At 34.0% G+C, this 13394-nt stretch overlaps 1 protein-coding gene across 1 annotated transcript in view; it reads right to left on the minus strand.

The window, feature by feature from the left end:
* The window catches only part of LOC111503533 (aminopeptidase N), a 21679-nt gene continuing 8285 nt past the window's right edge, over window positions 1-13394 (minus strand). Inside the window, exons 4-14 of the mRNA XM_023157870.2 lie at window positions 10671-11051; window positions 10479-10600; window positions 9005-9200; window positions 8802-8952; window positions 6925-7133; window positions 6675-6858; window positions 5610-5811; window positions 5275-5552; window positions 2730-2929; window positions 2344-2658; window positions 1-357 (exon numbers count right to left, since the gene is read on the minus strand). Coding sequence (XP_023013638.2) covers window positions 105-357; window positions 2344-2658; window positions 2730-2929; window positions 5275-5552; window positions 5610-5811; window positions 6675-6858; window positions 6925-7133; window positions 8802-8952; window positions 9005-9200; window positions 10479-10600; window positions 10671-11051 — 2491 coding nt within the window. The 3' untranslated portion in view covers window positions 1-104. The remainder of the gene's footprint in view (window positions 358-2343; window positions 2659-2729; window positions 2930-5274; window positions 5553-5609; window positions 5812-6674; window positions 6859-6924; window positions 7134-8801; window positions 8953-9004; window positions 9201-10478; window positions 10601-10670; window positions 11052-13394) is intronic.

Here is a 13394-nt window from a genome sequence, read left to right on the forward strand (position 1 = left end):
TATAAAAACAAAAACTTTATTCTTGATTGGATACATGAATAGAATGTTAAAGTCAATAATGGATAATTTACAACATAATAAATATCACGCGACTACATGAATATTCACGTCCGATCTGCATCGTTCGTTTTTATGTTATGATCAAGCCATTTCTCGATCACTGGTAAATTTTCGTTGCTCCACTTGGTTTCCTCTTTGATGTTTTTCAGCGCCTTTTCGATGACGAAATCTGCCGTGCCGAATTCGCTTTGCCTTTCCACGTACAACTCGGAGACCATGTCCAGACCCTCCTGAGTTTTGAAAACCGTCGTAGCAGAAGTGACGAGGGTGTTCCAGAGATGAGGTTTCTCTTCGAATCTATATTGAAACCAAAAACAAACCAATTAATAAGTGCGTGAGGCTGCACATACACATTTTTTCGAGATGTTTCGGCAGCGCTTTGATTCAATTTGAATTCGTAGAGAAAAACTGGCCAAAAGTCGCTTAACGACTTTATATAAGCTGAAAAGAGGCAAGAAATTGAAATTGGGAAAAAATGAATAGCTTCAATGTATAGAGTACAAGATTCTCTATCGATCAGTGTATATCACGACACAGTAGAATGAATATTTATTGAGATATGAGGCTACAAAAACACATGACATTGAACCGTCAATACTTTTTAAACAACCCAATAACAAATATTTATAAAACCACATCATTAAGAGGTTTTCCTTATTTACTTATTCACTTATTTATTGGTCAAGAATTGTTATGAGCCCTTAACTGCCCAACAAAGTTTCAATTGAGAAACCATGCATTCAAACAGAGTTCAGTTATGAAGGTAACAAGTAAGATCCTTGAGATAAACTATTGTAATTGCTTGAAAATAAATAAACCTATTTTTTTATTACTTAGTCCAGTACACCACAATGGAACATAAAGAAGAAACAATATTAAAAAGACAAGAATCGGCATAAAGACATTCAAACCGAACCGCAAACCGCAAAAACGTTTTTCGCTATAGCTTCCTCAGGCGTGTTCATTCTATCTGACTAATAGACTAATTAAGTCAGTATAAACACGTTATAGGCATCCTTTGTATATCGAAACATGTGTTACGGTTTTGTGAACTGTATAATGAAAATCTCAAAAAAGAGATTCAACAATATACTTTTTTCCTTATTGTATTCCTTTCGTGATCCAAATGTTCTTGATATCGATACTTATTTGCTACAAAACCTCCAAATCATCGTAGAAAATAGCTCCTTATCGGTATTATTCATTTTCGTTCATTCGTTATTTCAAACTTTGAATGATAATCGCTCATTACCAAACATACTGATATGCAAAAAAGCGCTATTTATTCAAACGACCTTGCATACTTAGCTCCAGTTTATATATACAGGGAAATACATGCTTGGTAATCAAATTACATTTTACTGTTACAATAAAGTTCTTTGAAACCAAGAAATGAGCCCTCAGAAAACATTTCTAAAATTTTTCCAAAAGATTTTTCTTTTATAAATGTTAGTCGTAAATGGAAGACATTGGTTTGGACTTACTTCGTCTGAAAAGTGTAACAGTTTTGAAAAATGATCACAGATAAACTTCGGTGAAAGGAATTGAATGGAACTGGTTCTATCCCATCACCAAACCGTTATTTTCAACACCTCGACACGTGTTTCGATCACCAAGCGATCATCTTCAAGAAGAATATTAGTTTATTCTTCATGGTGGAAAATCTATTGGACAAAAGGTCAATTAATCCAACAGTGAAACAATTCAACTAATATAATGGAAAACCCATTAAGTTCCTTGCTGGCAGAAATTTTCATAGATAATTTGGAACGAAAAATACACACACTAAGCTGTTTGCTGGAAAGTTTATTGGTATTGATATGAGGATGACATTCTGGCATTCTAGCACGAGAACAAATAGACAGTTGTATAAGTTCTTGAATTTGATGAATCCTCTGCACCTTTCCACGTCCTCCATGGAGATGGAATAAATAAAATGATTCAATGAATATTCTGGATTTCACAATAACAAAAATTCATAATAAACACGATTTTTGAATTTTTCATAAACCACCTCATACGGATATTAGCATTCATAGTTCTTCCATACATCCATATCAACACAAAGTTACAGCCATCAATATGTGTGTCTGACGACTTGTTTATTTTGTGGTAATTCATGATTGAATGCAGAGAATAAAAACACTTTCGTCTAATTACCACTAGTTAATTTTATTTATACGACCGGTTTCGGGTTTAACCCCATTATCAAGTATATTTCAGTTTAAAGTAGCAGCATGCCTTAGCGAATGTTCCTTTGTCGAACTGAAGGAAAAAACTCACCTCACTTTAATTGTGTCCCAGTTTTTCCTCAAGAAATTAAATAGGCTAGTGTAACCATTAGCACCCCCCGTAAGCATACTGAAGATGAGATAGCAATCGTTATCCGTGAAGTTTCCGTTCTGCTCTAGAATGGCGATGTCCAGCAACCTTTCTATCTTCTTACTGTCGTTCGGGCATCCTGCCAAAGTCTTTAGCAGATATGTGCGTTCGCTCGGTTTTCGCGTCGGAGGGAAGTTGATGACGCGCTGAAGACCGAACTCCCATTCCTTCCTGGTCCCCCATTTAAAAACTGGGCAGATATACTGGTTTGCAACCCTTCAACAAAAAGCGATTGATTTTTCTCGAGAAGACTAGCTGTAGAGGTATTCTTTTTGCGAAATACTTACGGGTTTCCTTCGTCTGGGACGGACGACTCCATCCACTTGTTATAGGCCGCCTGAGCTTCTTCGATGCAGGGTTTGTATCCTGCCTGGCAGAGGAATATCTTCGAGGAACTTCTTAGATGTGCCCTGCCTTCGCTCTCACCCTCTTGAGGTTCGTTTCCTAACTCCTCGTACAGAGGAGTCAGCAACGTTCTCACGTACGTCTGCAACGTCAAATCTTGTGAAAGGGGTCTTTGTAGAGATTGGAGAAAACAGTTGATTTTTTGAAAGAGAATAATAAATCAAATTATGAACATTGAAGGAAATATTCTGATAATGAAGAACTCGATCTTCTAAACAAGGGATTGAAATTTGCTCTTGCCTCTCCGAAGAGGATATTGGATAGACAAGACAAGACAAGACAATTTATTTTCCACTGAATGTTACAATACAAGTACCATACATTATGGGAATCGTCACTAATAAGTAGGTTATAATAATATTACAATTTCACTTTTTGGTCATAAAATAAAATAAATTAATATAAATAAATAGGTACATGTACACACTTTAAAAATTAATAAATGAAATATAAGTTTATCAATACTAATTAGGATTATTTATTAAAAATTTGAATCAAAAGACTACTGTTTCATGTGGTCCGAGTCAAAATTTTCATTCAAAAACTCCTGAACTGAATAATAGCATTTCTGTACTAAAAACTTTTTTAGATAATTTTTAAATAAACTTGTGCTGAGTTCTCTAAATTTCTTAATTTCACATATTTTATTGTAGCATTTGATTCCTATATAATTGGGATTCTCCTGTCAATCTAGAGAAACATAAATTGATGGTGTCCTTCTGCCGCGTATTATGATTGTGAACATCCTTTCTTGTTTTGAGAGAGTTATGTTTATTTATGATGTGAACAATTATTGAGTAAATGTACAAGCTTGGTAATGACATAATACCCAGCTCAACAAAGTGGTTTTTACAAGATGTTTTGCTAGATAAATTCAGCATGCACCTTATGATTTTTTTTGAGTGATAAATAATTGACCACTATTATGGGCTTTTCCCCAGAAAATCAGACCATATGACAGGCATGACTGAATAAGGCCAAAATATAGTAGTTTCAGTACTTCCATTGACACTGTGTTACGCAAGTTTCTAATAATGAAGCAATATGAGCTCAGTTTTGAGGATGTGTGTTCAACATGATCGTTCCATGTGAGTTTTTGATCCAAGTGGACCCCTAAAAATTTTGTACAGGTCGAGTTTTTTAATGATGTTTCTTCAGTTTTAAGTAGTATGCTCTGGTTCACAGTGGCATTTTTTGTATTAAAGTAAACAGCTATTGACTTGTCTATATTCAGAGATATGTTATTATTACCACACCATTGGGTTATGTTTTTGATAGATTCGTCAGCTTTGTCCTGTATTTCCCCCCTTGAGTGTCCAGTGATGATTAAATTAGTGTCATCTGCATAAATAATTGGATAGCTTGTTTTATTTACCTCCATGGGTAAATCAGTTATAAATATATTGACTAAGGTTGGTGACAAACATGATCCTTGAGGAGTGCCTATTCTAGTTTCAATCGGCTCGGATCGGACCCCGTGGATTTCTACTTGTTGATTTTTGACAGATATGAATGTATCCATTCCAAACACGTGCCTCTAACACCAATATGATACAGTTTAGCTTTCAACAAATTCGAACGCCCGGCTCATATCAAAGAACAGTCCCATTATGTTTTCTTTTTTGTTCAACGCGTCATGGATGTGAGATATAGCTTCTTCTAATGCTGTCGTGGTAGATTTTTTCGCTCTAAATCCATGCTGTGAACTATCTAAAATATTAAACCTTCCGAGATAATTGCAGAGTCTTACGTTATAAGAGTATTCATATATTTTGCCAATGTGACACTGAACCGCCACTGCCCTATAATTTTTGGCCTCCTTTCTACACCCCTTTTGCTTGTAGAGTGGAACAACTCTTGAGAACTTCAATTGTTCAGGGTATTTACCTTCATAAAAGCTTCTATTTATTAAAATACTTAGTGGATGTGATAAAATGTCACCAACAGCCTTCATGACATTTCCTGGTACATTATCTATACCCGGTGTTTTTTTGATGCAATCTTTTAATATAGTCTTATGTATTTCTTCAGGATCGGTAGGGTATAAATAAAATGAGTGGAGCCGTTAAGGGCTCAGCCGAGATATCGTGGGGATTTTTTCGGGAAGCTTACAAGAAGAAACAAATTGACTATAATTTCCAAAAAAGGGAAGCTATATCTGCGTGCTATCCGGGGTATCGAATGCAACAAATATCTACGGTTTGAATATTTTCGAAATGCTTTTTCCCAACAAATTTTGGGCAACCCGAAAGGCAGGGAGACGTAAAAAGGAAAAACCTATCTTAGATGTAGAAACTATGCTAACTTGATTAGCATCCATCCTTAGAATTAATTCACAGGATGAATATCTAACAACCATTCTAGAGATGATAAGTGGAAACGATGCTGATAACGATAACTGTTCTTCAGCTGTATATTACTCTGTACCTGAAACTTCTTGTGGACCGAGGAACTATCAATGTGGCGCCCTATATGATCGATCAGAGTGAATACGGGGTCCCAAGCTAAATATTCCCTCTCGTATTTGAGGAACCAAGTCATGTTGAGGGCCGTGGCGAAACTGAGATCGCCGGCATACGCCAAATTCCATGCGTCGTGGAGTAGTTTTGCTCTCGTGGCCACGGGAATTTTCGTGCGATTTTCGGAACACAGAAAGTGGGCCAGCATGTTCCAGTTTCGGGCGTCGTAATTAACTGGAAAAGGACCTGCAACGAAGAGTAGTTATTCATTTCGAAAATGTTACGAATTAGTGCATGACAGACCGATTTCCTCTGGATTGACGATGATGAACATGTCTTTTCCTGGTAGATTTTCGATGGTGATGTCTTTCTCCCGCCTCATCCATGTGTGGGGAGTGGTGTTTTTGAATTGGAGGTGGTCCTGCCTCACGAGAACTATAGGAATCCACCACAAAAACTTTTCTTGGTCTGGTACATCGTGGGGACGTTCTCTCAAATAGACCCTCTTTTGAAAAGTAATTACTTGATACATAGTAGGTAACATTAGAAAGGCAGATTAATAAATTCTCTCATAATAGTATAATAAAATCATTGTAAAAAGGGTTCATCGATTTTTTGTTTAGTAATTTGTACTCACTATTTCTTTTGATTTTAAATCAAAATTTACTGAAAATGATGGTTTTGCTGCTGTCACATTTCGATGTATTTCGAATAAAGCACCTCAATCAAAAGTAGAACATTTATGAGTAACTTGTTGCCTACGATTTCGAAAGAAATATTTTGCAAAATATATCGAATGTGATGATAATTTTTTCTGTGTAAAAATAGTTAAATCAGCATCAGCAGTGATCGAAAAAAACAGCTCATTTGCCACCGAAATTGTGAGGATAAAAAAGACTGTGCTTGTAGAGAATTCCAGAATTAACTGTCTAAAAATTTCAGGAGAGCATTCAACGGTATATTTTATTATTATTCTTGAAGATAGAGAGTGAAATTTTTATTATTAATTTTCAAAATAAATCAGTTGTTGGTCAGATCCAATTTTAAAGTACAATATTTAGTGATAGCTAGAATTGATAATAGTTAACAGGTCAATAATAAAATTGCTGTGATATTACAATCATTTCATATTCTATTCTATGGATTTCTTTCAAACTTACACCTTGTATATATCAAGTATTCATAACTGTATAACATGCTGAACTACTTTATTATTCCGGAATGTTGATAACTAGTGAAGATAAGAAATAAAATTAAATTCATACATATTTGAACAAATCATTCTGAACATTGATTATAAATCATGATTTTTTTTTCAAATACATTATGCAGAGTGGAAACTACAAGTTCTATTTGTAAAAATCTCACCTGACTCAAATTTGCACTACTTTTTTCGTAATCTCTCGTAACCGTCACCACAGGCAACCTATCTTTTGTTATCCAGGAGGCTGCTATTTCATTTACAGTTATCGGCTGAGGAAGTTTTTCATCGAATCTGGCTTGTTCCGTTAAACTGAGCCAAATATCGTCGCCGAAGAAAGTCTTGTATTGCCTGGAATAATTCGAAAACGAAATTAAGGTGCCTCAATGAAGACACAACTGATATTGAATGCGTTACCTGTCGTTCATAAACCTTTGCATTCCGTGCATGAACGTTCTTTCTCCCAGAGTATAGTTCAACATCCTGAAGATCAGTTCAGTTTTAGCAGAGGTGGAATCTTGTTTGATGGCAGTGCCTTTTCCGTAGGGATATCTTTTGCTGAACTCATAGTAGATGGAGTACAGCATTGTCATTGGCCAATTGTTGAATGGCTCGGTTTCGTTCATCTGAAATCATGATAAACGTTAAAAAAATCTGTTGAAACAGGCCTTTGACAGAACCTACTAGGTAAGTAGTTGAGAGAGATGAATATTTCGATATTTCATTTATACTTTATACTTTATTTCATTATACTTTTGTACGTTATACTCCTGGTGAAGCCTCATAGTGAAAATCTTAAGCAAACTGTAGTAATTTGCAATAATTTGACTAATAAGAATCAACTTTGAAATTAACTCGGAAACTCTTAGGAAAGTTTTTTTACACGCTTTATATTAGCTTCACCTGTATGTATGTATGTATGATTGTATGCATGTTTGTGTGTAACTCTCAAGATCGGGATCTGTATTGACAGAATTATCGGCATTATTGCTTGATCTATTCGCGGGCAGATGGCGCTATACGTAACCTCCTTGATAGGTTGTTCAAAAGAAAATAAAAAACATAGTTTAAGAATTATAAGTGTTAGCGAAATTTCGTACTACTAGCGAAATATTGTACAACAGATGAAATATTTAAATATTTTCAATTACCCGTGATTCAGTACAGAAAAAAAAAGTTTTGAACGAAACGGAAGATACATTTTAAAATCTAATTCGATTATTTGAAAGCAAACCAGAATATGGATTTCAACAATGGAAACTTTATCGTAAATTGTACACCTAAAAAATTCAGTTACTTAAATATTTCAAAAAATCGAAAAATTAGAAATAAGGTGCTTGACATACATAACAAATCAAAAGATTGATTTGAAAAATTAAGTTATTCACTGAAAAAATTTTTTTAGTCCATTAATATTTTGAATTTCAAATCAAAACATGAAGACTGAATTGTTTTTTGAAATTATTATTGCAAATTTTCTCTTTACTTCGAAACAAATTTTAGAACTATCCGCCCTCTGTTGGAGACTAACTATACTACCTGCATCTCAGTATTACTATAGAATTTAAGACCTAAAACCAATGCTCAAATTTTATTATGTTGTTTGAGAGGAATTTTACGCCGTTTTCGTGCGCCGTCTGTTAAAGATTATAATACTAGTGACTAGAACTTAAAAAAAAAAGTATTTCTGGCAATAAATCGGACTAAAAAGTGAAAAATCAATATAGTTAAAAATATTTGAAACTTTTTAGTTCGATGTTCTTCAAAAGCGTGTTTTTTAGTTTTTCAAAACTATATTTATTATTTACTATTGTTTCTTTTATTTACTATTGGATTTCATTAGATTTTCACTTAATAATGATAATACTTGAAAGGAATGAATGATAAATATTGATGAAAAATTAATAATGATTTCACAATTATTGTATTGAATGCCATCTTATTTTCATCAAAGATTTATCTAAATCCTTTATATACTGAATTGGCGTGTATTTTTAGCACTATTTATCATCATAACTAAATAACATAAACATTTTCATAAATTTACATATGCAACGCACCGCGCTAGAAGCTGTTATTTGTGTTCACTACCAATGAAAATATAAATCAATCGACTCGAGTCGTATAAGTCATCGTTAATAAAGTTAAGCCAAGTTATATTTCATAACTTCCAATCTCAACAAGGTGCGTTGCAGATTAGTAATCTTTATTGTTACAAACAAACTAGGCATAAAGATATACCGCAATACACGGCGAGAAATGAACCCAGATATAGCAAATTGTGAGCTTTTTACCTTCTGGGTAGCATAAGCTGTAACATATCTGACAAGGGCATTGTTGATATGAGCATCGCTCCACCAAAACGGGCTGGCCAGGGCCCCCAACCATTGGTACACCAGCTCGTGGGTCAAGTGCCAAGACCCACGTCCACTCAATTCACTTTCTCTAAATAAAATACTGGTTAGTGCGTGACTGCAGAGATGAAGAGGGTTCTTACTTGAATAAGAGAAGGCCCCAACTGTCAGCTGGTCTCGTTGCTTGGTAGTTCGGCAGAGCAAATATATCCAACTTCTGGAGAGGGTACGGGACGCCCCAGAATTCTTCAAGTACGTTCAAGGATTTTTCGACCTTCTCAGAAACATTTTGCACTGCCGAAATGTAATCCGGCCTTGCCCAAATCCTCAAACTAACATCTAAAATACATATTGTACAATCTTTATATATAGACTGGTGATCCAAATGCTAATATTTACTAAAAACGTTTTTGGAAAAGGATTATCAGGCTATCATTTTCTAGGTGAAAATTTTGAATTACATTTAATTCATCTTGAGAGCTTAAACCATCAGAACTGTATTCCAACAATTTGAAATATGATTTTGTGAAAAAAAATTTTTTGGCTTTTTACTTCTCCATCTTTATATAAAAACATGTGGAAATCTACCAAAGAAAGGAGGGAAGCAATCCCAAATTGACAAAAATTAGTCAATGTGGCTTCAATGTGAATTACAATATTTTTCATTGAATGTATATTATATTCTATATTTTTCACTTGCTGTTTATTGGTCCTCTTTACTTTTGCTTGCAGAAACGTGAATTTTACTTTACAAATGCATATTCTGAAAGAGTTATCAGTACACCTCGAATAGAATCAAGGATTCTTGTGGATTATTTGATAACCAATATTTCTAATCATTCTATGTATAGATTAAGTATCTTTAGCTCATGAATACATGAAAGAAACAATTCCGGAATTCTAGTAAATACAGACTTCCGCTCATTGAAAATTTATAGTTCCCAGATACCGGTCTTCGAAGGGATAAGGTAAGTTAAGCACGTTTCACGCCGAATATAATGAATAGATTTCTTTGAATGACTTCAATTTCCTCGACAAAATGTCTTGGAATATTTATGAACCTGATAAAATTTCAGGAATTGAATAGAAATGGCCGATACTTGATGAAAATCCATAATAAAACTCATTACTACAGGTAATTGTATGATCATACAATTGTATGATTTTCACTAATGAAAATCGTACAATTGAACGTATTAATGAGTTTCAAATTTTCTGGAGTTGGTATTCGGTCAAATTGAACATTGTTCAATATCAATATCAACGGTGATAACTCATTCAGAAAATAGAGTTGATATTTCTTCAAACTAGGCTATACATTTCTATCCATGTGGATCGATTTCGTATAATCTTAGTAAATTGACCTTTTTCGTGAACTTCGATCTTCTCTCGATGAAGGTCTCTATTACAAGAGATGAAAACATCATCGATCAAACATATTTTATAGAACTGAAGATAAATTGAATATAATTCGAAAATGCTAACAAGAAAATGACAATTTTCTTTGGAGCCTTAAAATTTTCAATTTCTGTTCTAATTTCCTGAGTGGTTTATAACTACTGCTATTAGTAAGGGGTATCTCTCTATAATTAATTAGATTTTCAAGAATGTCCTCACCTTCATCATCTGTTACATTATAGCTGAGATAACTGAATTCTGATACTACAAGTCCGAACGAAAATGTCGGCATGGGAGGACTTTTTTGGAAAGTATCCCACACCCAATCTTCCATAACTTCGCTGAAATATCAAAAAAAAATGTCACTCTGCTACAATTTCAATTTTAGTTTACAAATTATATCCTACTCACTGTGGTTTCGTCGATTCCAGAGGCATGTTAGATACTGCCGTCATATTCTGATGCCTGGCGATAGAGACCGTTATGGGTACTTTGTAGACAGGCTCGTCGAAGCACGGGAAAACGCTTCTTGCCAAATTCGGCCTCATGTGAGTGGACACGAACCATTTGGTTTCTTTGGTGATGGGATCGACATAGCTGCTTCTGAATAATCCCTCGGAGGTTTCGTTGAAGAGCCTTCCGGTGAAGTGAATGAAAATTTCCAAAAGTGCCCCTGGCTTCACGTTCGTTTGTAGAACGATGTTGAACAATGGCTTGTTTCTTACTTTTTCAGAAGATTCTATACCGATAGGTTTCGGAGTCGTATCTGGTTCACCGTCATCTGTTGAGTTTCTTCGGCAAAAAGTAGAAAAACTCGTTTATAGTGCATTTTTGTTCAAAGGAACAGCGATGGAAATAGAGTAATAATAATATTTATAATGAGTGATCAATTAGAAGGAAACACTAATAAGGAGCATTCAAGTGAGATTTTACAAAACTGCAACACGTGTTTTAGTTTTGTAAATTGGAAAATCTCACAATGAAATTTTACTTGAATATTTTATAGATGTACAACAAGTATCGGCCAATTCCATCAAATATCTATTGAAAACGCTTTTCCTTTACCAAAACAAAAATGCTGTCAATCGATTACCAAGTTAGCATCATCAGGAGATGACTAAACATTTTTAGAAAATCCTCTCTCCAAAATAGAAAGAAAGAGTTTTAATAATTATCAAAAAATTACATGCATCAGCTGAAACTTTTATGGTTGGAAAACCATTTGAAAAATAAACTGCGATTCATACGATACATATCATTAGCTTCAAAGAACCAGAGAGTTGAGTGTTTTCAATGATACACCGAATGAATAGTTTGATCCCGGGTGATAAAACTAGCAGGGGTTCTTGATAAAGATTAAAGATTCAAAATTAATTAATGTCGTATAATTTGCAAACATTGTCGCATGCCTGCAAAACAGGCACATATGTATTTACATTATTAATCATAGAGGATTGAATTGTCAATTTGGTGTGTCTCTTATTATATTCTCTTATAATAGACAAATATCCTTGCTAAGTGCATTTTCAAAAATTATAGAAAAAATTCTCTACTGCCGCATTTTAGCATATATTGAAGGGAACAAAATTTTTACAGATTGTCAACATGGATTTAGGCCATCAAAATCAATAGAGACAGCATCCGCACATTTTTTCAAAAATGTATATAAAGAGCTAGATGATGGCAAATATGTTTTAACTCTATTTTTTGACCTATCGAAAGCTTTTGATTCAGTGGACAGGAACATACTGTCTAAAAAATTATATAATATCGGAATAAGAGGATGTCTCCTAAGCTATATCAATTCCTACATGGAAAATAGAAAACTAATTGTAAAATGTAATGAATGCCAATCAGACATGCAAGACGTAACTCTCGGTGTTCCACAAGGCTCTATTTTAGGCCTACTACTCTTTTTAATTTATGTTAATGATTTACCAAATCATATTCAATATGGTGCCACCACTTTGTATGCTGACGATACCACTGTTACTGTGTCGGGTGTTACTGAGGAGGAACTTTACCACAAAACTCAGGTAACGCTTGACGAAGTGTATGCGTGGTGTCAAAGAAATAAACTTATTTTAAACCATGGGAAAACGGTTTTTATGAACTTTAACCTTAGGAGGCCATTAACACCTGGCTGTAATTTTGCTCTATCTGAAACAACTAAGTTCCTTGGCACCTTTAAGCAAGTTAACATGGGAACCACACATTGACCACGTCTGCAAGCTGCTTAATAAAGCTTATTTTGCCATTTTACAGCTTAAAGACACAATTGCCAAACAGGGTCTTGTAAGTGTGTACTATGCATTAGCTTATTCACATATTTCATTGAATATATTAACCTGGGGACGATCGAGTCATTTACAGCGCGTCTTTGTTGCTCAGAAAAGATTACTGAGACTGATCTTCAATATAAATCGCTTAGCTAGCTGTAAAGAAACTTTTATAAATAATAATATTTTTACGGTACCTAGCATTTACATCTATAAATGTCTGGTGTACGCGAAAACTAATATACTCTCTTTCAATACCTCTGCGGAAAGGCACATGTACGATACACGATATAAAAAATTATTGTCGATACCTGGGCATAAAACAGCTGCATTCAAAAACTCTCTATACTATAACTGTATTATTTTGTGTAACTGTGTTCCTCAGCCTATGAAAGAAATGACGTTATCTTCATTTAAAAATGAAATAAAAAAATATTTGATGCTGAATGCTTTTTATAGTATAGATGAGTTTATAAATAGAAATAAATGATCTGTCAAAGGGAAAATAGGAGGAATGAGGAATCTAAATTATTTCCTCATTGTGTAAACTTTTTGTGTAGTGTAAGTATTTTGTTTTATCCCATATACACCTGACAAATATTTTGTTTTGTCTCATATACACCTGTTTTTTTGTGAAATTGACAAGTATAAGTTATATTATACAATCATATTTGTAAATATGTTCATGTGTGTAAATGTGATGATTCAGTTTTTATTCATTTTGTTACATGACTCTACATTTATTTGTGACATTTGTGATATTTATTTGTGTGTGATATTTAAGTGACGTGCCAAATATACACTATTGTATCAAATATTGGTAAATAAATATTCTATTCTATTCTATTCTATTCTT

Source organism: Leptinotarsa decemlineata, unplaced genomic scaffold (assembly GCF_025532065.1).
Source record: "Leptinotarsa decemlineata unplaced genomic scaffold, Ldec_3_MD MMD2_tig00002974_RagTag_RagTag, whole genome shotgun sequence".
NCBI lineage: Eukaryota > Metazoa > Arthropoda > Insecta > Coleoptera > Chrysomelidae > Leptinotarsa > Leptinotarsa decemlineata.